The 13,668-nt window shown below is 43.2% G+C and overlaps 2 protein-coding genes across 2 annotated transcripts; one reads left to right on the top strand and one right to left on the bottom strand.

The window, feature by feature from the left end:
- Window positions 1-70: 70 nt before the first annotated feature.
- On the top strand, window positions 71-3,818 carry CCR75_003706 (uncharacterized protein; the record flags this gene model as incomplete). Its single annotated transcript, XM_067961799.1, has 8 exons — window positions 71-2,149; window positions 2,263-2,845; window positions 2,912-2,925; window positions 2,950-3,126; window positions 3,186-3,251; window positions 3,312-3,362; window positions 3,423-3,469; window positions 3,539-3,818. 8 exons carry the CDS (start codon window positions 71-73, stop codon window positions 3,645-3,647), a joined length of 3,126 nt encoding a protein of 1,041 aa, XP_067822580.1. The 3' UTR covers window positions 3,648-3,818.
- Window positions 3,819-10,321: 6,503 nt separating this feature from the next.
- On the bottom strand, window positions 10,322-11,387 carry CCR75_003705 (uncharacterized protein; the record flags this gene model as incomplete). The annotated part of the gene is made up of 2 exons (XM_067961798.1): window positions 10,322-10,338; window positions 10,370-11,387. The coding sequence occupies 2 exons, from the start codon at window positions 11,385-11,387 to the stop codon at window positions 10,322-10,324; spliced, it is 1,035 nt and encodes a 344-aa protein (XP_067822577.1).
- Window positions 11,388-13,668: the final 2,281 nt, after the last annotated feature.

Raw genomic sequence — 13,668 nt, 5'->3', positions numbered from 1 at the left:
GATTACAAGACAGCTGTACCGTGTTTTCTGTGTTAATTTCGAAAAAAATCGCACGTTTGGTCACATCGATATGAGCGAACATGATGAGCCCAAGAAGGCAAAGCAGGGATCTGGTAAGCGTCTGAATGATCGTCAGCGTGTGCAAATCATTCAAATGTCAGAGAACAGTAAAATCTCTAAGCGACAGCTGGCTGACAAATTTGGTGTCAGTGAGGCAGCAATTCGAAAACTCTTGCTTAAAAGAGACGACTTTTTGCGGCGCTACTATGACACCCCTGAGGAGATTCGTGATCAGCGTCTGCGTGGAAAAAGCACGCGCCATTCAATACCTGAAGTGGAAAAGACTAGTAGTTGCAATAACTGCGCCACTTCATCTCCTGTAAGTGCTACAACGCCCTCACAGATCTCGCATAGCAATACTCACGCCATGAACATGTATCCATCGGATGACCCATGGAAAGAGGGACTGGATACCATGCTGACCACTATCATGCCGTACGTTTGTAAGTTCACACAGCGTAAGAACCCGCTGGAAACAACTGTGCAAGCAATTGAGTCGTCGTCGATTTCTGCTACTGACGAGGTAGTGAAGGAGGTCAAAGGTTCGAACGAGAAGGATGCAGAGAATTTAGAATGGATGGGCTTTTCGCGTGTGCTACGTGACATTCGACGCGGATTTCATATGTATCCCGAGACAGGGTACCAGGAATTCCGCACCCAGGCGTTTATTCGACGATTCTGTGAACAGGCCTTGCATATTCCAAGCAAGAATATCCGTGAGATTGCATCCACTGGTCTCGTAGTCGACGTTTACCACGACAATGCCACAATTTTAATGTCTGAGAAGCGCAAATTGCCTATTATCGCATTTCGTGCTGACATGGATGCATTACCAGTGAAAGAGCTGAATCAACACCTTTCATATTGCTCTACGGAAATGGGAGGACACCAAAGAAAGCGTCACAAGCACAAGAAACGCAAAAACTCGTGTTGCCAAGATCAGACACAAGTCGAACGAGTTTCGGTTAGTAATAGCAATGGAATTGCTTCATCTGGAACCTCTGACGTCGGTCTCGATGTGAGTTTATATACGACAACGACAAATCTACTACCGATTCCTTCAACTATTACAACGACAACAATAGGAGCGCCTACCTTCGGTCACGACGACGATCAGGACGTTCAAATGTCGACTCCTGCAGCTCACATGTGTGGCCATGACGGTCACATGGCCATAATCCTTGGACTCTGTGTCATGGTCGTACGCAGGGCCCACTTACTGCCACCAAATACTTTCATACGCTTTCTATTCCAGCCTGCCGAAGAAGGACCAGGTGGGGCCATGAAACTGATCGAAGAAGGTGCGCTGACGGATGTAGATGAGGTCTACGGATGCCACAATGCCCCTTTTTCATTATACAGCATCCACGTCCGTCCTGGCGCGGTCATGGCTCACGAAGTCGAATTTACCATTGATATTCATGGACTTGGAGGGCATGGATCGGCACCCCATCAGTGCATTGATCCGATTCTTGCGGGCTCTGCTGTCGTCCAGGCCCTGCAGTCTATTGTGAGCCGGTCCCTGGCGCCAACGGATACAGCGGTGGTTTCCGTCACACAGTTTCGAGGAGGGGATGCTAATAATGTGATTCCATCTCGCGTACTTCTTGGTGGGACAATTCGAGACTTTGATCTTGAAATTGCCGAAAAAATTAAAGATCATGTCGCCAAGTTGGTCCATGCGACGTGCGCAGGGTACGGCGCCACTGCTAATGTCCACTTTTTAGATGGTTATCCTCCAGTGATTAATCCACTTGTTGAATCCCGTCAAGTGCAGCAAATTGCAATGGACATGGGGCTATACGTGAGTGAGGAAGGATTACCACTTATGGCGGCTGAAGACTTTTCCTACTTTCTTCAAGAGCGCAAAGGGTGTTTCTTTTTCCTTGGCACGAAAGAGGAAGGCGATTCGGATAAACTACGTGCGTTACACTCGGACTACTTTGACTTTAATGACAAAGCCCTTCCTCTTGGTATACGTGTATTTATGGGCATTCTACAAGCGCGCTTAAAGTGTGAGTTGTATAGTATGGAGGAGTTGCAGGCTTTTCAAATGGCCATGGAGCGAATTTTGGTTAATGTGTCGGTGGTATAATAGAAATTTGTTTGATCAACGTTTTGATTGGTATAAATTGTTTTTTCGATGGTTTGATTTGTATAAATTGTTTTGTCAATGTTTTGATTGGTAATAATTAATCAAAGGTATACTACTCACTTCATGCCCCATCGTACAGATGTATACAGGATGTCGCCAGCAAAAAGGAATTTATCGTAGCTCATCAAGAGCAACTTGTTGTCGCCATGAAGGAACGAAAACTTAGTGGCCGGCAGATCATGGAGCTTTTTTACTCGGAGATCGAACAGCCTTCATCTTTGATAGAAAATTCCGACGCCCCGACGGTCTTTCGTTGTAAGTGTGGCAAGACGCGTGCTCAGCGATTGAAGCACGGATACACCAATTTGGTGCAGCATGTGCTATTGAAGCACATGGACTGGGTAGCAGCAGCTTTACACGATGCTCGCATGACTCCGAACAAACTTAAGTCGATAAAACATCAGAAAGATGGAAAGGGAAGGGACAAAAAGGAGCAAATTAATAAGACAGCACAAAGCAGCATTGACCCCATTCCAAATTCAAGCGTTAATAGCGAGACGTTAAATCGGCTAACGACGATGACACCGCTGCAAACTTTTACGTCATCAAGCGTGCAAAAACGAGCTGATTATTTGTCATGGGATGATTACTTCATGAGCGTCGCTTTTCTAAGTGCCATGCGGTCGAAAGGTTGTTTAAAGTCGATTATTTTTTACAAGTAATTGAAAATTTTTCATTGGTTTTTGTATAAATTAGATCCGTCGACTCAAGTTGGTGCTTGGTAAGAATATTAGGTGGACACGGTTACGGACATTTTCCAGCTACTCATGTCTGTTGATTTCAGTATTGTGAGTCCGGAACGGAAGATTGTTGGCATTGGCTACAATGGATTTCCAAATGGTTGCGATGATGACAGTTTGCCGTGGGCACGGGAGAGTGCGACAGACTCTCCGCTTGATACAAAGTATCCGGTGAGTGAATGTGGGTCCGATTATTATTATTATATAGGCTGACTACATATTGTGGGTAGTATGTTTGTCATGCAGAAATGAATGCAATACTTAATAAAAACTCCACCGATATAAAAGGATGCACGGTAAAAATTTAATTGTGGGAATTTGGTTTTAGGCAGACTCAATTTTGATATTTTGAGCAGATTTATGTGGCACTTTTTCCTTGCAATGAATGTGCCAAGCTTATTATTCAGGTACCAGATTATCGTCACAGTATGTAGCGTCTTGACTTTTTTTTTTCTTTTAATTTCTAGAGTGGCATTTCGCGCGTTGTGTACTGTTCAAACAAGTACAATTGCGAGTATGTTAAAAGTATAGCGGTATATCAATTTGGTACACTTGCTGACGTAGTTGTCGCTGGATTTTGTAGTTGGAAATTTGTGGCATCACGCCGGTTGTTGGACATGGCTGGCGTGCGCTATACACAGCATATGCTTCGAGTCTCTAAAGTGGTGATCGATTTCAATTCAACTCTATAAGTTAACACTCAAGCATCAATTCTTGCCATTATGCGGCAAAAGATTACTTTACAGAATTAATGAGCAATCAAGCAACTTTTTATGAACCTGATTTTAGACTTTGATGATGTTATTGAGAAAGTCACGTTTAAAGTAAATAAAAGCAAGGCAATAATTCAAGGCGATAATTCCGTTTTACCACGCAAAGATTTATTTTAAGAAGATGCCGCTTAATGCTCAGTATAAGGAATCCAAAAGTTCTCATGGCCCGGCTTCCAATTTAAGAGCGCGTTCGATAACGCCTTCACGGAAGGTGCTTGTGTATAAAGAGAGGTTTAACCATGTCTGGTAAAATAAGCCTTAAAAACAGTCTACAATGTATCCTCAATACTCAAAAATTCTTTTAACATTGCAATTAAGCTTGTAATGGGCTTTCTTAAGTACACTTTACGAAGAAGTCAATTATTCATGTGAATTAATATGACATGCCACTAGAGTAAGGTTCACATAGTAACCCACCCTTGGTGTGTGATGACATAGGTGTAACGGGGTGTATCGTTACATGAAATTAACACTAAAAGGTTGTTAATTAATATTATTAAAACAATACGCTCGCCATGTAGAGGTGCACATCTACAGAGATGGCATCTATTAACTGGATAAAGAGGTTTAACATTTACATCGTGCTCTAAAATATATTTCCAGCTTTGCCTTTTAGGTAAGGCTGTTGAGATGGAGATCAACTTTGTCTTTCTATTGAATATAAATCAGTCATAAACTTACTTTCTTGATAAGAAGTGCGCACGTGAAGACGCGCAACCGCTTCCGTGACGGCAGGTGTAGGCGGGCACGTCGTAACGCGGCCACGCTCTACGTAGACACACACCCTAGCACAGCGAGGAAGCGGATTAACCAGCTTCTCTTGCGTGCAGTGAGGTAGTTGCGGTGGGCGCGTTAGCGACCTCACCCAACGCACTAAATACTTTGGTTAAGTGTCGTCACGGGAGCGGTAATCCGGCTCCTCGTGCGCACTTACCAAGTAGGAAGTAGTTTTCAGACTGATTTATATTTAATCGTATTAAATATAAATACCTATTTTTACCAATCAAAATGCCATCTCTATAGATAACACTTAATATAAATAGTGTATCTTTCTAGATACCTCGCGTAACGGATGACTCTAGGCGTCATCCCTCCTAATGTGAATGCACCCATGTACATCACATACACAAGAGTTGATCACAAATGTGAACCACACCCGAGTGCTCGGTCTAATTACTCTAATTTCGGAATTGACCATCCCCTTAAGTACACCAAGTGCACTTAACAAGGACTACTTTGCATTTGGGCAACTTTAGCCCGTTACACCATTCCCCCTTAAAGAACGAATTTACATGTTAAATTCGTCAAAGAGGAGCGAGGAACTGCGAGCAGCTTTACGCGCCGCTAGCTCACTCATCTAGCGACCTGTGTTTCCATACACGGCGCCAAAGATGCCACCTAAAAGGGGCAATGTTGGTGGGTCGTCTGCGAAGACGCCCACTCAACCTCGCACTAAGCACACGATCCTATATTTTTCGTTGGTCGGCTCCGCCGGTACCATCAGTACGCGGATTCTTCCGCGGACGGATCTGACCACCCCTTTCAAGAATCCCCAAAAGATTCTTGTGATCACGAGCCAAAATCTAATATTTAGTTTGAGATTCTCATGCCGAATCCGAAGTTCTTCATAATCGCGATGGGTGTCACGAAGAGCGTGATACTTCCGTTCGTACTCCAACATTGAGTACGCACTTTTCGAATGGTTTTCAACCGTTTTCAACCGTTCGATACAGTGAGCCTACACCATCTGTTCCAACGATTGTTGCTTACCGCACTCGTGATCAAGACCCTCCTCTAATACATGGAGGTATTGGTCGAGTTTGTCGATCTTCGACTCTAGATCCGACACATAGGTCGAATCTAATTTTCCCTCCTCCACCACAATAATTGGCGGATTCCCACGATGGTCAACGTTGTGAAACGCATCGTAAGTTACCGTGATGTGAAGAGGCAGCAAACACGTTATCTGGTTCGCTGGCGCGATTATACACCTTCGAATGACAGCTGGAAGCCTCGGTCCCAGCTGGTTGCTGACGTTGAGGGCCTCGTCCGTCAGTATGACAAGATCCATCCGATGGATCAGAAGGTCCTTCGATAACATGCGCCGCTGACGCTTGTAATTCGATTGGAAAACGTCAATCCCATCGCTCATCTCGATAGAGATGCGAGCCCTTCCCCAGGGCAAGAAAAGCATCCAATTTCTTTAACATTGCGAATAAACGAGCTTCAGGCTTGCTTTACGAGCTTTGATCTCGCATGTTATTGCAACTATACCATCAATGCTTAAAAAAACATCGAGATAAAAATCTTCTCTAGCGCGAAAGTTCTCCGCACTTAGATCAGGCCATGTAGCTTTGTGATGTAAATAAAGGATATTTATGAGTAGTCTCTCCAGACAAGCTTCTGACAAGCCATTCGGACAAAAGCCACGGCGAGACGTTTTATTGTCTGCACTCCCCTAAGGAGTACCCACTGCAGTAGGAATACCACAAGAACTTTTATTACGATGGCTTACGCCATCGTCATCACCACTCACAGCAACACGTGCGGGTGACGGTACGGGAGACGGTGCTGGCGATGGGGAATCATCCTAATCGTCGGAACCAAGCATGCTATAGCTAATATTACAGCACGTCTACCCGTTTGAGCTTCCTCATTCGAAGGCTCATGGTCGGCCGTTTGACAACGTTGAGGCGACTGTTCCGCTCTCCGGACGTCGGGGAGTCGTCCATCTCGTCCGAACCGCATTCATAGTCGACCTCCAAAGAGAGGTCGCGCTCGCGTGGTGACTCACCACGTGCACCCGCATCATTTAATGTTGCGGGAGAAGATGATACGACGACAGACGAAATGTCTGCCGCAAGAGACAATAATGCGCTGCCCGCGGCTGCATGTACTCCGCTGCCGAAGGCGCCGCTTTAGAATGTGCCTCTCAGTACTAAATAATAACTCACACGAGTGTCACGATAAAAAATCGCTCTTCCCGACGCAGCAGGCAACACCTCACAGTACCTTTTGTGATTATCCCGTCTAATCCATAAAATATTAGTGCTAGGCAAGAAAGCCGCCCTAAGAGATCATGGCAAGCCAGCTGACGTAAGGGCTAACGACCATAAAAAGTAACTACGAAATTTAACAGCTATAAGTTTCATTGTGCGTGTAAAAGGTTATAAGGCGCATAAAAGAGCATTGCGAAGGCAAGAGCAATCATATTCTGGCGAAGAGCCGTACTTCGATCGTCTTTACTACTATTCAGCTTCCTGAGCTTTTGAATGAAGTACTGCTGATAGATCGTCTGTGAGTTTTCAAAGGTACATCTCTCAACCTTTAGCTTGTTATGCTCCGGTAGCCTGCCACGCGTCGATTATTTGCATCATAACCGGTATGCATTTCATGACGAATTATTACCATATCGTTGTTGTGGCGGCAACGACACGATATGGTAATATTCCGTCATTAAATGCCGGCCTATTTATTTAATTTATGCGGCAATCATTGCGTCATAAGAATGGCAAGTAAAGTTAAGATCATACTTATGAAAATTTTTAATTGGTTTTGCAATGTTGTAACGGGGCACTGCCGACTTCTACTGATTCAGTGCAAGTTGTACCACACGTCACTTTACGTACACTAGTACGTGCAGAGGAAAACTCTCTTTTAAACACTTGCTTTAGAGGGTTAAAAGTAAACTGTATTTAATATAATTTAGTTCTATTGTGTCTATCTATTTAAAACTAACTTAATTATATACTAATACAGAACATGTGATTAAAGTCTTATCTGTCTCTCTCTTTGCGCGCATCCAGTGCTGACTGGACCACGGAGCAACTAATTTTAATGGCCTATATATATTAATGGAGAAGCTTTTCAAATATTACTATGTAAAGTAATTTACTCCAAATATGATCTACCTTTTACATAATATATTTGTTAACAACCTTTAATTGTTGATTTCAGGTAACAAGTACACCACGTTACCCCCTCCCCTTAAACGACAATCACTCTGATTGTCATTGAATGTAGTGGTGACTATAGGACCACTCAATTGAAAATGATGCTGCATGGTCAGAACCATCATTTTCAGTTTTATTGCATGGTTCACGAGTTCATGCAGTGAATGAATAGTGCAACCTCGACAAAAATTGTTTTCCGATCCCTTACCCTGAGCACTTGATAAGTGTATTCGAGTGCATGAAAGCAAATCAGATTGATGGCATAATGACGAACTTAAAACGGCACAAAAAGAACCTTGTATTATGTGTCATTTCTAAGGAATAGGTGTTTGAGCCGATCCGGCAAAATAAATCAATTGTGAGAATATATTGTTGCAAGTGAACAGAATTATCTACGCCAGTAGCTGTAGATATCTAGCTACTTGCGTAAGCATGGCCTTAGCGATGCGAAGATAGCGCAAACGCTATCTCCTCTCCTTGAAAAGCTGTAAATTGAACATGTCGAGTAATCAGACAGAATAATTTTGATGGAAACAATCGATGGCTTTCTTAAAAGGATGATGTCTGCGATCACGACGAATAATTCGCTCGGTACCCTGTCAATTTTTCAATGCAGACGTGCATTTTTACAGCCCATAGTGAGGAACGTGCAAACGCAATCATGTCTGAGTCGAGGCACTTTAATCACCTATTTATTTTTTTCGTTCATGACAAACTTCCAGTTGCATTGAAGTATCCTCTTATAAAATTTAGGGGCCGCCAGCTTTTTATTGGGCAAACAAGGGTTTGTGGCATGTACAGATCACGCGTTCTCTAAATGGCAACACAACAAGTCTTCATACCTCTCGCAACAATTTGTAGCTTGTTGCGAAATGTACCTATGTTCGAAAATGAGCAAGCGCAGCGTTCTTGCAACAGTCGCAAATGGGTTAGGTAGTTGCGTATTTGCATTAAATGTCGACGATGTAAGTATATGCTTCTGATCAAACACTTATTTAGTACGACACAGATAAATCCAGTCTGCAAGCACACTTCGTGCAGAAGTCCATCAATAACAAACGCGGGTGGTCAACGTTTTATGACAGTGTTGATCTGGACATTCAGTGAAAATCGTTGTACCCTCGTTCGAGAATATTTATTAGGATAACCTACGCAAATAAGAGGTCAGAAAAAAATACAATTTGCACTAAGCAGCCAATACTGGTGATCACAATCATACTTATAGGTTACACATGTATTGCGACCTGTAAGAGATGCCAACCAATCGACTACCCGAGTCCGCCGTCTCGAAATGAGATCCACGAAATACTCTTACTTTTGAAGCTACAAGACAGTCGTAATAATTGTCATCAGCCAACCTCCGCAATCGAATTGCCAAAAAGAATGGTAACGCCTTGTAAAAGATATCATACTTCGTAGCTGCCGATACTTTAACACTAAAAGTCGGGACTTGCTCCAATTCTTAGATAATCAATAAATTTCACATGTATAAAGATTCTTTAGAAATGCGATTATTGCGGAATCCATGTGCGATGTGGTGGACGCGAAGACAGCTGACCTAGTATCGTTCTCACGTCCGTTTCTCTTCGCTTTAGAAAGAAGATCATATTCGCTTTTGTTGTATTTTAGTTTTCTGTAATGGTCCTGCTCACAGAGATATGAACACATTCTTGCGGTAACATTTCGTACCATGTAATGAACACTTTTGACTTGTACTGCTTCAGTACAAGTCCACTTTGGGCTACTTCAGTACAATTCCACTTTGCCTTGCTTCAGTGGAAGCGGTGCCACACGTCACTTCACGTACACTAGTACGTGCAGAGGAAAACTCTCTTTTAAACACTTGCTTTAGAGGGTTAAAAGTAAACTGTATTTAATATAATTAAGTTCTATTGTTTCTATCTATTTAAAACTAACTTAATTATATACTAATACAGAACATGTGATTAAAGTCTTATCTGTCTCTCTCTTTGCGCGCATCCAGTGCTGACTGGACCACGGATTAACTAATTTTAATGGCCTATATATATTAATGGAGAAGCTTTTCAAATATTACTATGTAAAGTAATTTACTCCAAATATGATCTACCTTTTAAATAATATATTTGTTAACAACCTTTAATTGTTGATTTCATGTAACAAGTACACCACGTTACCCCCTCCCCTTAAACGACAATCACTCTATTTGTCATTGAATGTAGTGGTCACTATACGACCACTCAATTGAAAATGATGCTGATTGGTTAGAACCATCATTTTCAGTTTTATTGCATGGTTAACGATTCCATGCAGTGAATGAATAGTGCAACCTCGACAAAAATTGTTTTCCGATCCCTTACCCTGAGCACTTGATAAGTGTATTCGAGTGCATGAAAGCAAATCAGATTGATGGCATAATGACGAACTTAAAACGGCACAAAAAGAACCTTGTATTATGTGTCATTTCTAAGGANAGTGTCCGAAAAAGACTGGGTCGTTTATCCACATCAGTTGCTTCGACATTGTGTTGCAAAGGCAACTCGTTGGACATTCTCGAGTTGCCATGACGATCGGGAGTGGTGGGTAACGATCGAGTTGAAGTGGTTAAAAAATGGCAACTTGATCCTGGTAACGATCGTGTCGAGTCATTGGAAAAGGAATTTAAACTACTACGGGAACTATTGCAACTCACGGTACTCGTACACGAACGTGTGGATAAAGTTGAAGACAGTTCAGCCAAATGAAACCCCGTGTTGGGAGAATGCAGACCGGCAACAAACGTGTTGTCACTCTCGCGCAAATAAAACCCATCGCGCAACTTAAGTCGAATATTATTTTCCATCACATTAAAAAATTGACGCTTTTCATGAGTTTCCGCGGCAATTAATTCCGCGGGTTTTTTCCAAGTTGTTTCACGGGTTATTCGATGGTAATAGTAAGGTTTTTTCGACTTGGGATCTAATGCAACTCGCCATGCCACTGGCTCGGACGTAAGTGGGGCCGGTCCCGATGCGAGACTAGATACGTCGTTTTGGACACTGCGAGACGAACCTTGAATTGGAGCTACTACCATTTGAGGCTCTCGAGAGACTTGATTGTCCGTAGTTCCGGAGCGTGGGCGACTTTGTCTTGTTGTTGCTTTTGTTGCCGGTATGCTACTTTTGCAATTGCCACGAAATCCGCCACTTTTGCAATTGCCACGGAATCCGCCACTTTTGCTGTTGCCATGAAATGTGCCACTTTTGCTATTGCCATGCAATGTGTCACTTTGGTTGCTGCCACGAGATTTGTGGCCGTAGTCGATTCGATCAGCACGAGGCAACTCCGTTACGTCATCAAATTGCAAATCATCCTGATGTAGTGCAATCATTGCTGGACGCCCTACGAGATCCTCATCCCGCACGACGTAATCGGAGCGTTTCCGCACTATTTCACTGGTTGCTGCTCGATGCTGTCGAGTCGGTGGCTCGTTTCTCTGCGGAACATTTGCCTTCGAAGGCTTGAGCATCCCATGAAATTGTCCCGGTTTTATTATTCCTTGGCACTGTTGCAAATACTGTCCATCGTAACCCGTGTACCCCTGTTGCATATGTGTCCTTGCAGGGAATCTCGGGTCCTGGGTGTCTCGAGTGCGCATGTCTCCGCGATAGAGAGGATGGCGGCGACGCGGTACACTTGAGCTTGACAGTTCCATCTGAGGATGGCCTGTCGTCGTCGTCGTCGTCATGTTAACTTGCCGAGGCAACGCCACACTGTGCATACACGACACTCGTTGATTTCTTCTCTTGTGGCCACTTTTTTTCAGAGTGAAGGTCACTTTCACAAAAAGTGATGCAAAAAGCCGCAAACTCGACACAGCCTGTCCTACCGCAGGCTCAAGACTGGTTCGCGCAAACTGGATAGTAAGCGATACGTGCCGCTCGCGCCACTGCAGTTCCTGCTTCACTTCCTCCCTTTGTTGGGAGAAGAAGCTCCTTTGACACGAAGGGGCCTCAATCGATTGGTCTCTGGACGCGATTGGGGCTATTTGGACCCTACCCCGACCCTACACCTTTTTAAAAATCCTGGTCGCAGCGATGCAAGTACTGACTTTTGTTAATTATGGTCTTTCTTTTAAGACTAAAAAAAAAGGTTCTGGAAAGCCTACAGTTGCTAACAGTGACGGAGGACAGCCGATTACATAAAAGCCGGCAACAGCTCGTAAAACATGAATAGGGCCTTTGAAAAAGTCTACGCGAAAGTCAAATATATAAGCGTTTATGCAAGGATTTGCGTCACGGCCAGACGTGCCATAATCGAGTCAGTACACGTTGACATGCACGGTACTGTAATTGTTGTTTGTACGACGAATACATCGTACAATTTTCCAAAATAAAGTCTGACAATCGACTTGATTTGCTTTTTCAATGGACCAGAGTAAATTAATGAACGGCTGTATATGTGTAATACGTGCCAAAGGCTGGTCGAATGACATCTGGGGTGATCATGAGAGCTGTTTCATAGCGAAAACAACAGTTAGACATCGGTATTCCATGCCGTCTGTTCGTGGGTGTGCCGACTTTATGAATACCACGACGACCACCGAACTAATAGATGGTAATGAAGCAAACAGTGGTCGTCGGAGCACGTGACACCTTTTTAACTGAATGATCGATCAACTTTACGAATGACGTGGTCGCGAGATCAGCGTCAAGCGGTGTATATGAGCATTTTACACGCCTTATCCTATATAACTGGACGATGAACACGAGCGTCACACACCAAAAAACATCAATGTGTGACGACGCTTTAACGATGTTTGTAGAAACCACACGAATAGTTCAATGTAGCAAAGTATAGAAGCTTGACCACCTTTGCTGATTGCATTAAATAAGTAAAATTATCAGTCCTTGGGCACGTCCTTTCCGACATACGCTTTACTCTTGCATGCCGCGTTATGTCTGACTCGTTTGAAGTTAAGTCAAACTTTTACCCAAACTGCTTTAAATGCATGAACAAATACACCGTCATAAAGCCGTTCAACCATTCAAGGACGGTCCATTCATCGAATCAAATGGTGGCCGCGTCAATGTATTTGAAATGGACTTGCACCTCCTATCGCTACTAACCAGATCATAATTTTTACATATTCTTCTCCATGCTCATGAACAACGATACGCGACGTTGAAGCCACGACCTGGCCATTGTATATTTGATCGAAACGACATGGTAAACCGAATCGACAAAATCTCCGCGAAAGGCGAAGAGTTAAAATTAAAGCGACGTTGGTATACTACTTAAAGTCCGTATTTTTCTCCAAAGTACTACCACGTAACATGCCTTTCGGGACCGCTGTCGAGAACAGTCATCAGTGCCCTCTTAGACTTCCGCAGATTGTTGTTAATCACGAAGAAACCGGATGCCTCGTGGCCTCATTCTTTGCCAAATTATCGCAGCGATGGTAATTAAATCGGCATAGCTGTCACAGCGGCACTATACTATTGCTTTATAATCGAATGGATGACTTTAGTCAACTCCACTGCACTGTATGTAGTTGAAAGCTCAAAACTGTGCTTATGACGCAGAAATGTTCCAGCGTGAGCTTGTTATTTGCGATACTGTCTCGCTCATTTCTTAGGATTCGCTTACGACAAGTCTCACAATAACTTCGTTTTGCACTAACTGAGGTTATTGCTTCGATACTGCTCGCGTCCGCTATGTTGCTGAACCTAAAAACGGACTATATTTAAATTGTCTTCTCAGCTCAAAAAGACAATTAAAAATTGGTCCATACTGTTAGTTTGTACCCACAAGTAAAAAATTATGTTAAGCGGGTGCGTCCAATTGAAATTGCAATTATATACTAAAAGAAGTGCCTGTCAATTAATTGTACGATGAACACAAACAAACAAAAAAACAAGGCTTTATTAAGGAGCTCAACCAACTTCTACTGCTAGCAGAAAAAGATCCTGCTTAGGTGCGACGATGGTCAATTGTGCTTCCGTCGAGTCTTTGTTTGTCTCGTCCAA

Source organism: Bremia lactucae, linkage group LG1, assembly GCF_004359215.1.
Source record: "Bremia lactucae strain SF5 linkage group LG1, whole genome shotgun sequence".
In the NCBI taxonomy this organism is placed as follows: domain Eukaryota; phylum Oomycota; class Peronosporomycetes; order Peronosporales; family Peronosporaceae; genus Bremia; species Bremia lactucae.
Note: the sequence above shows the minus strand (reverse complement) of the source record. Positions and strands in the feature narration are given on the sequence as shown.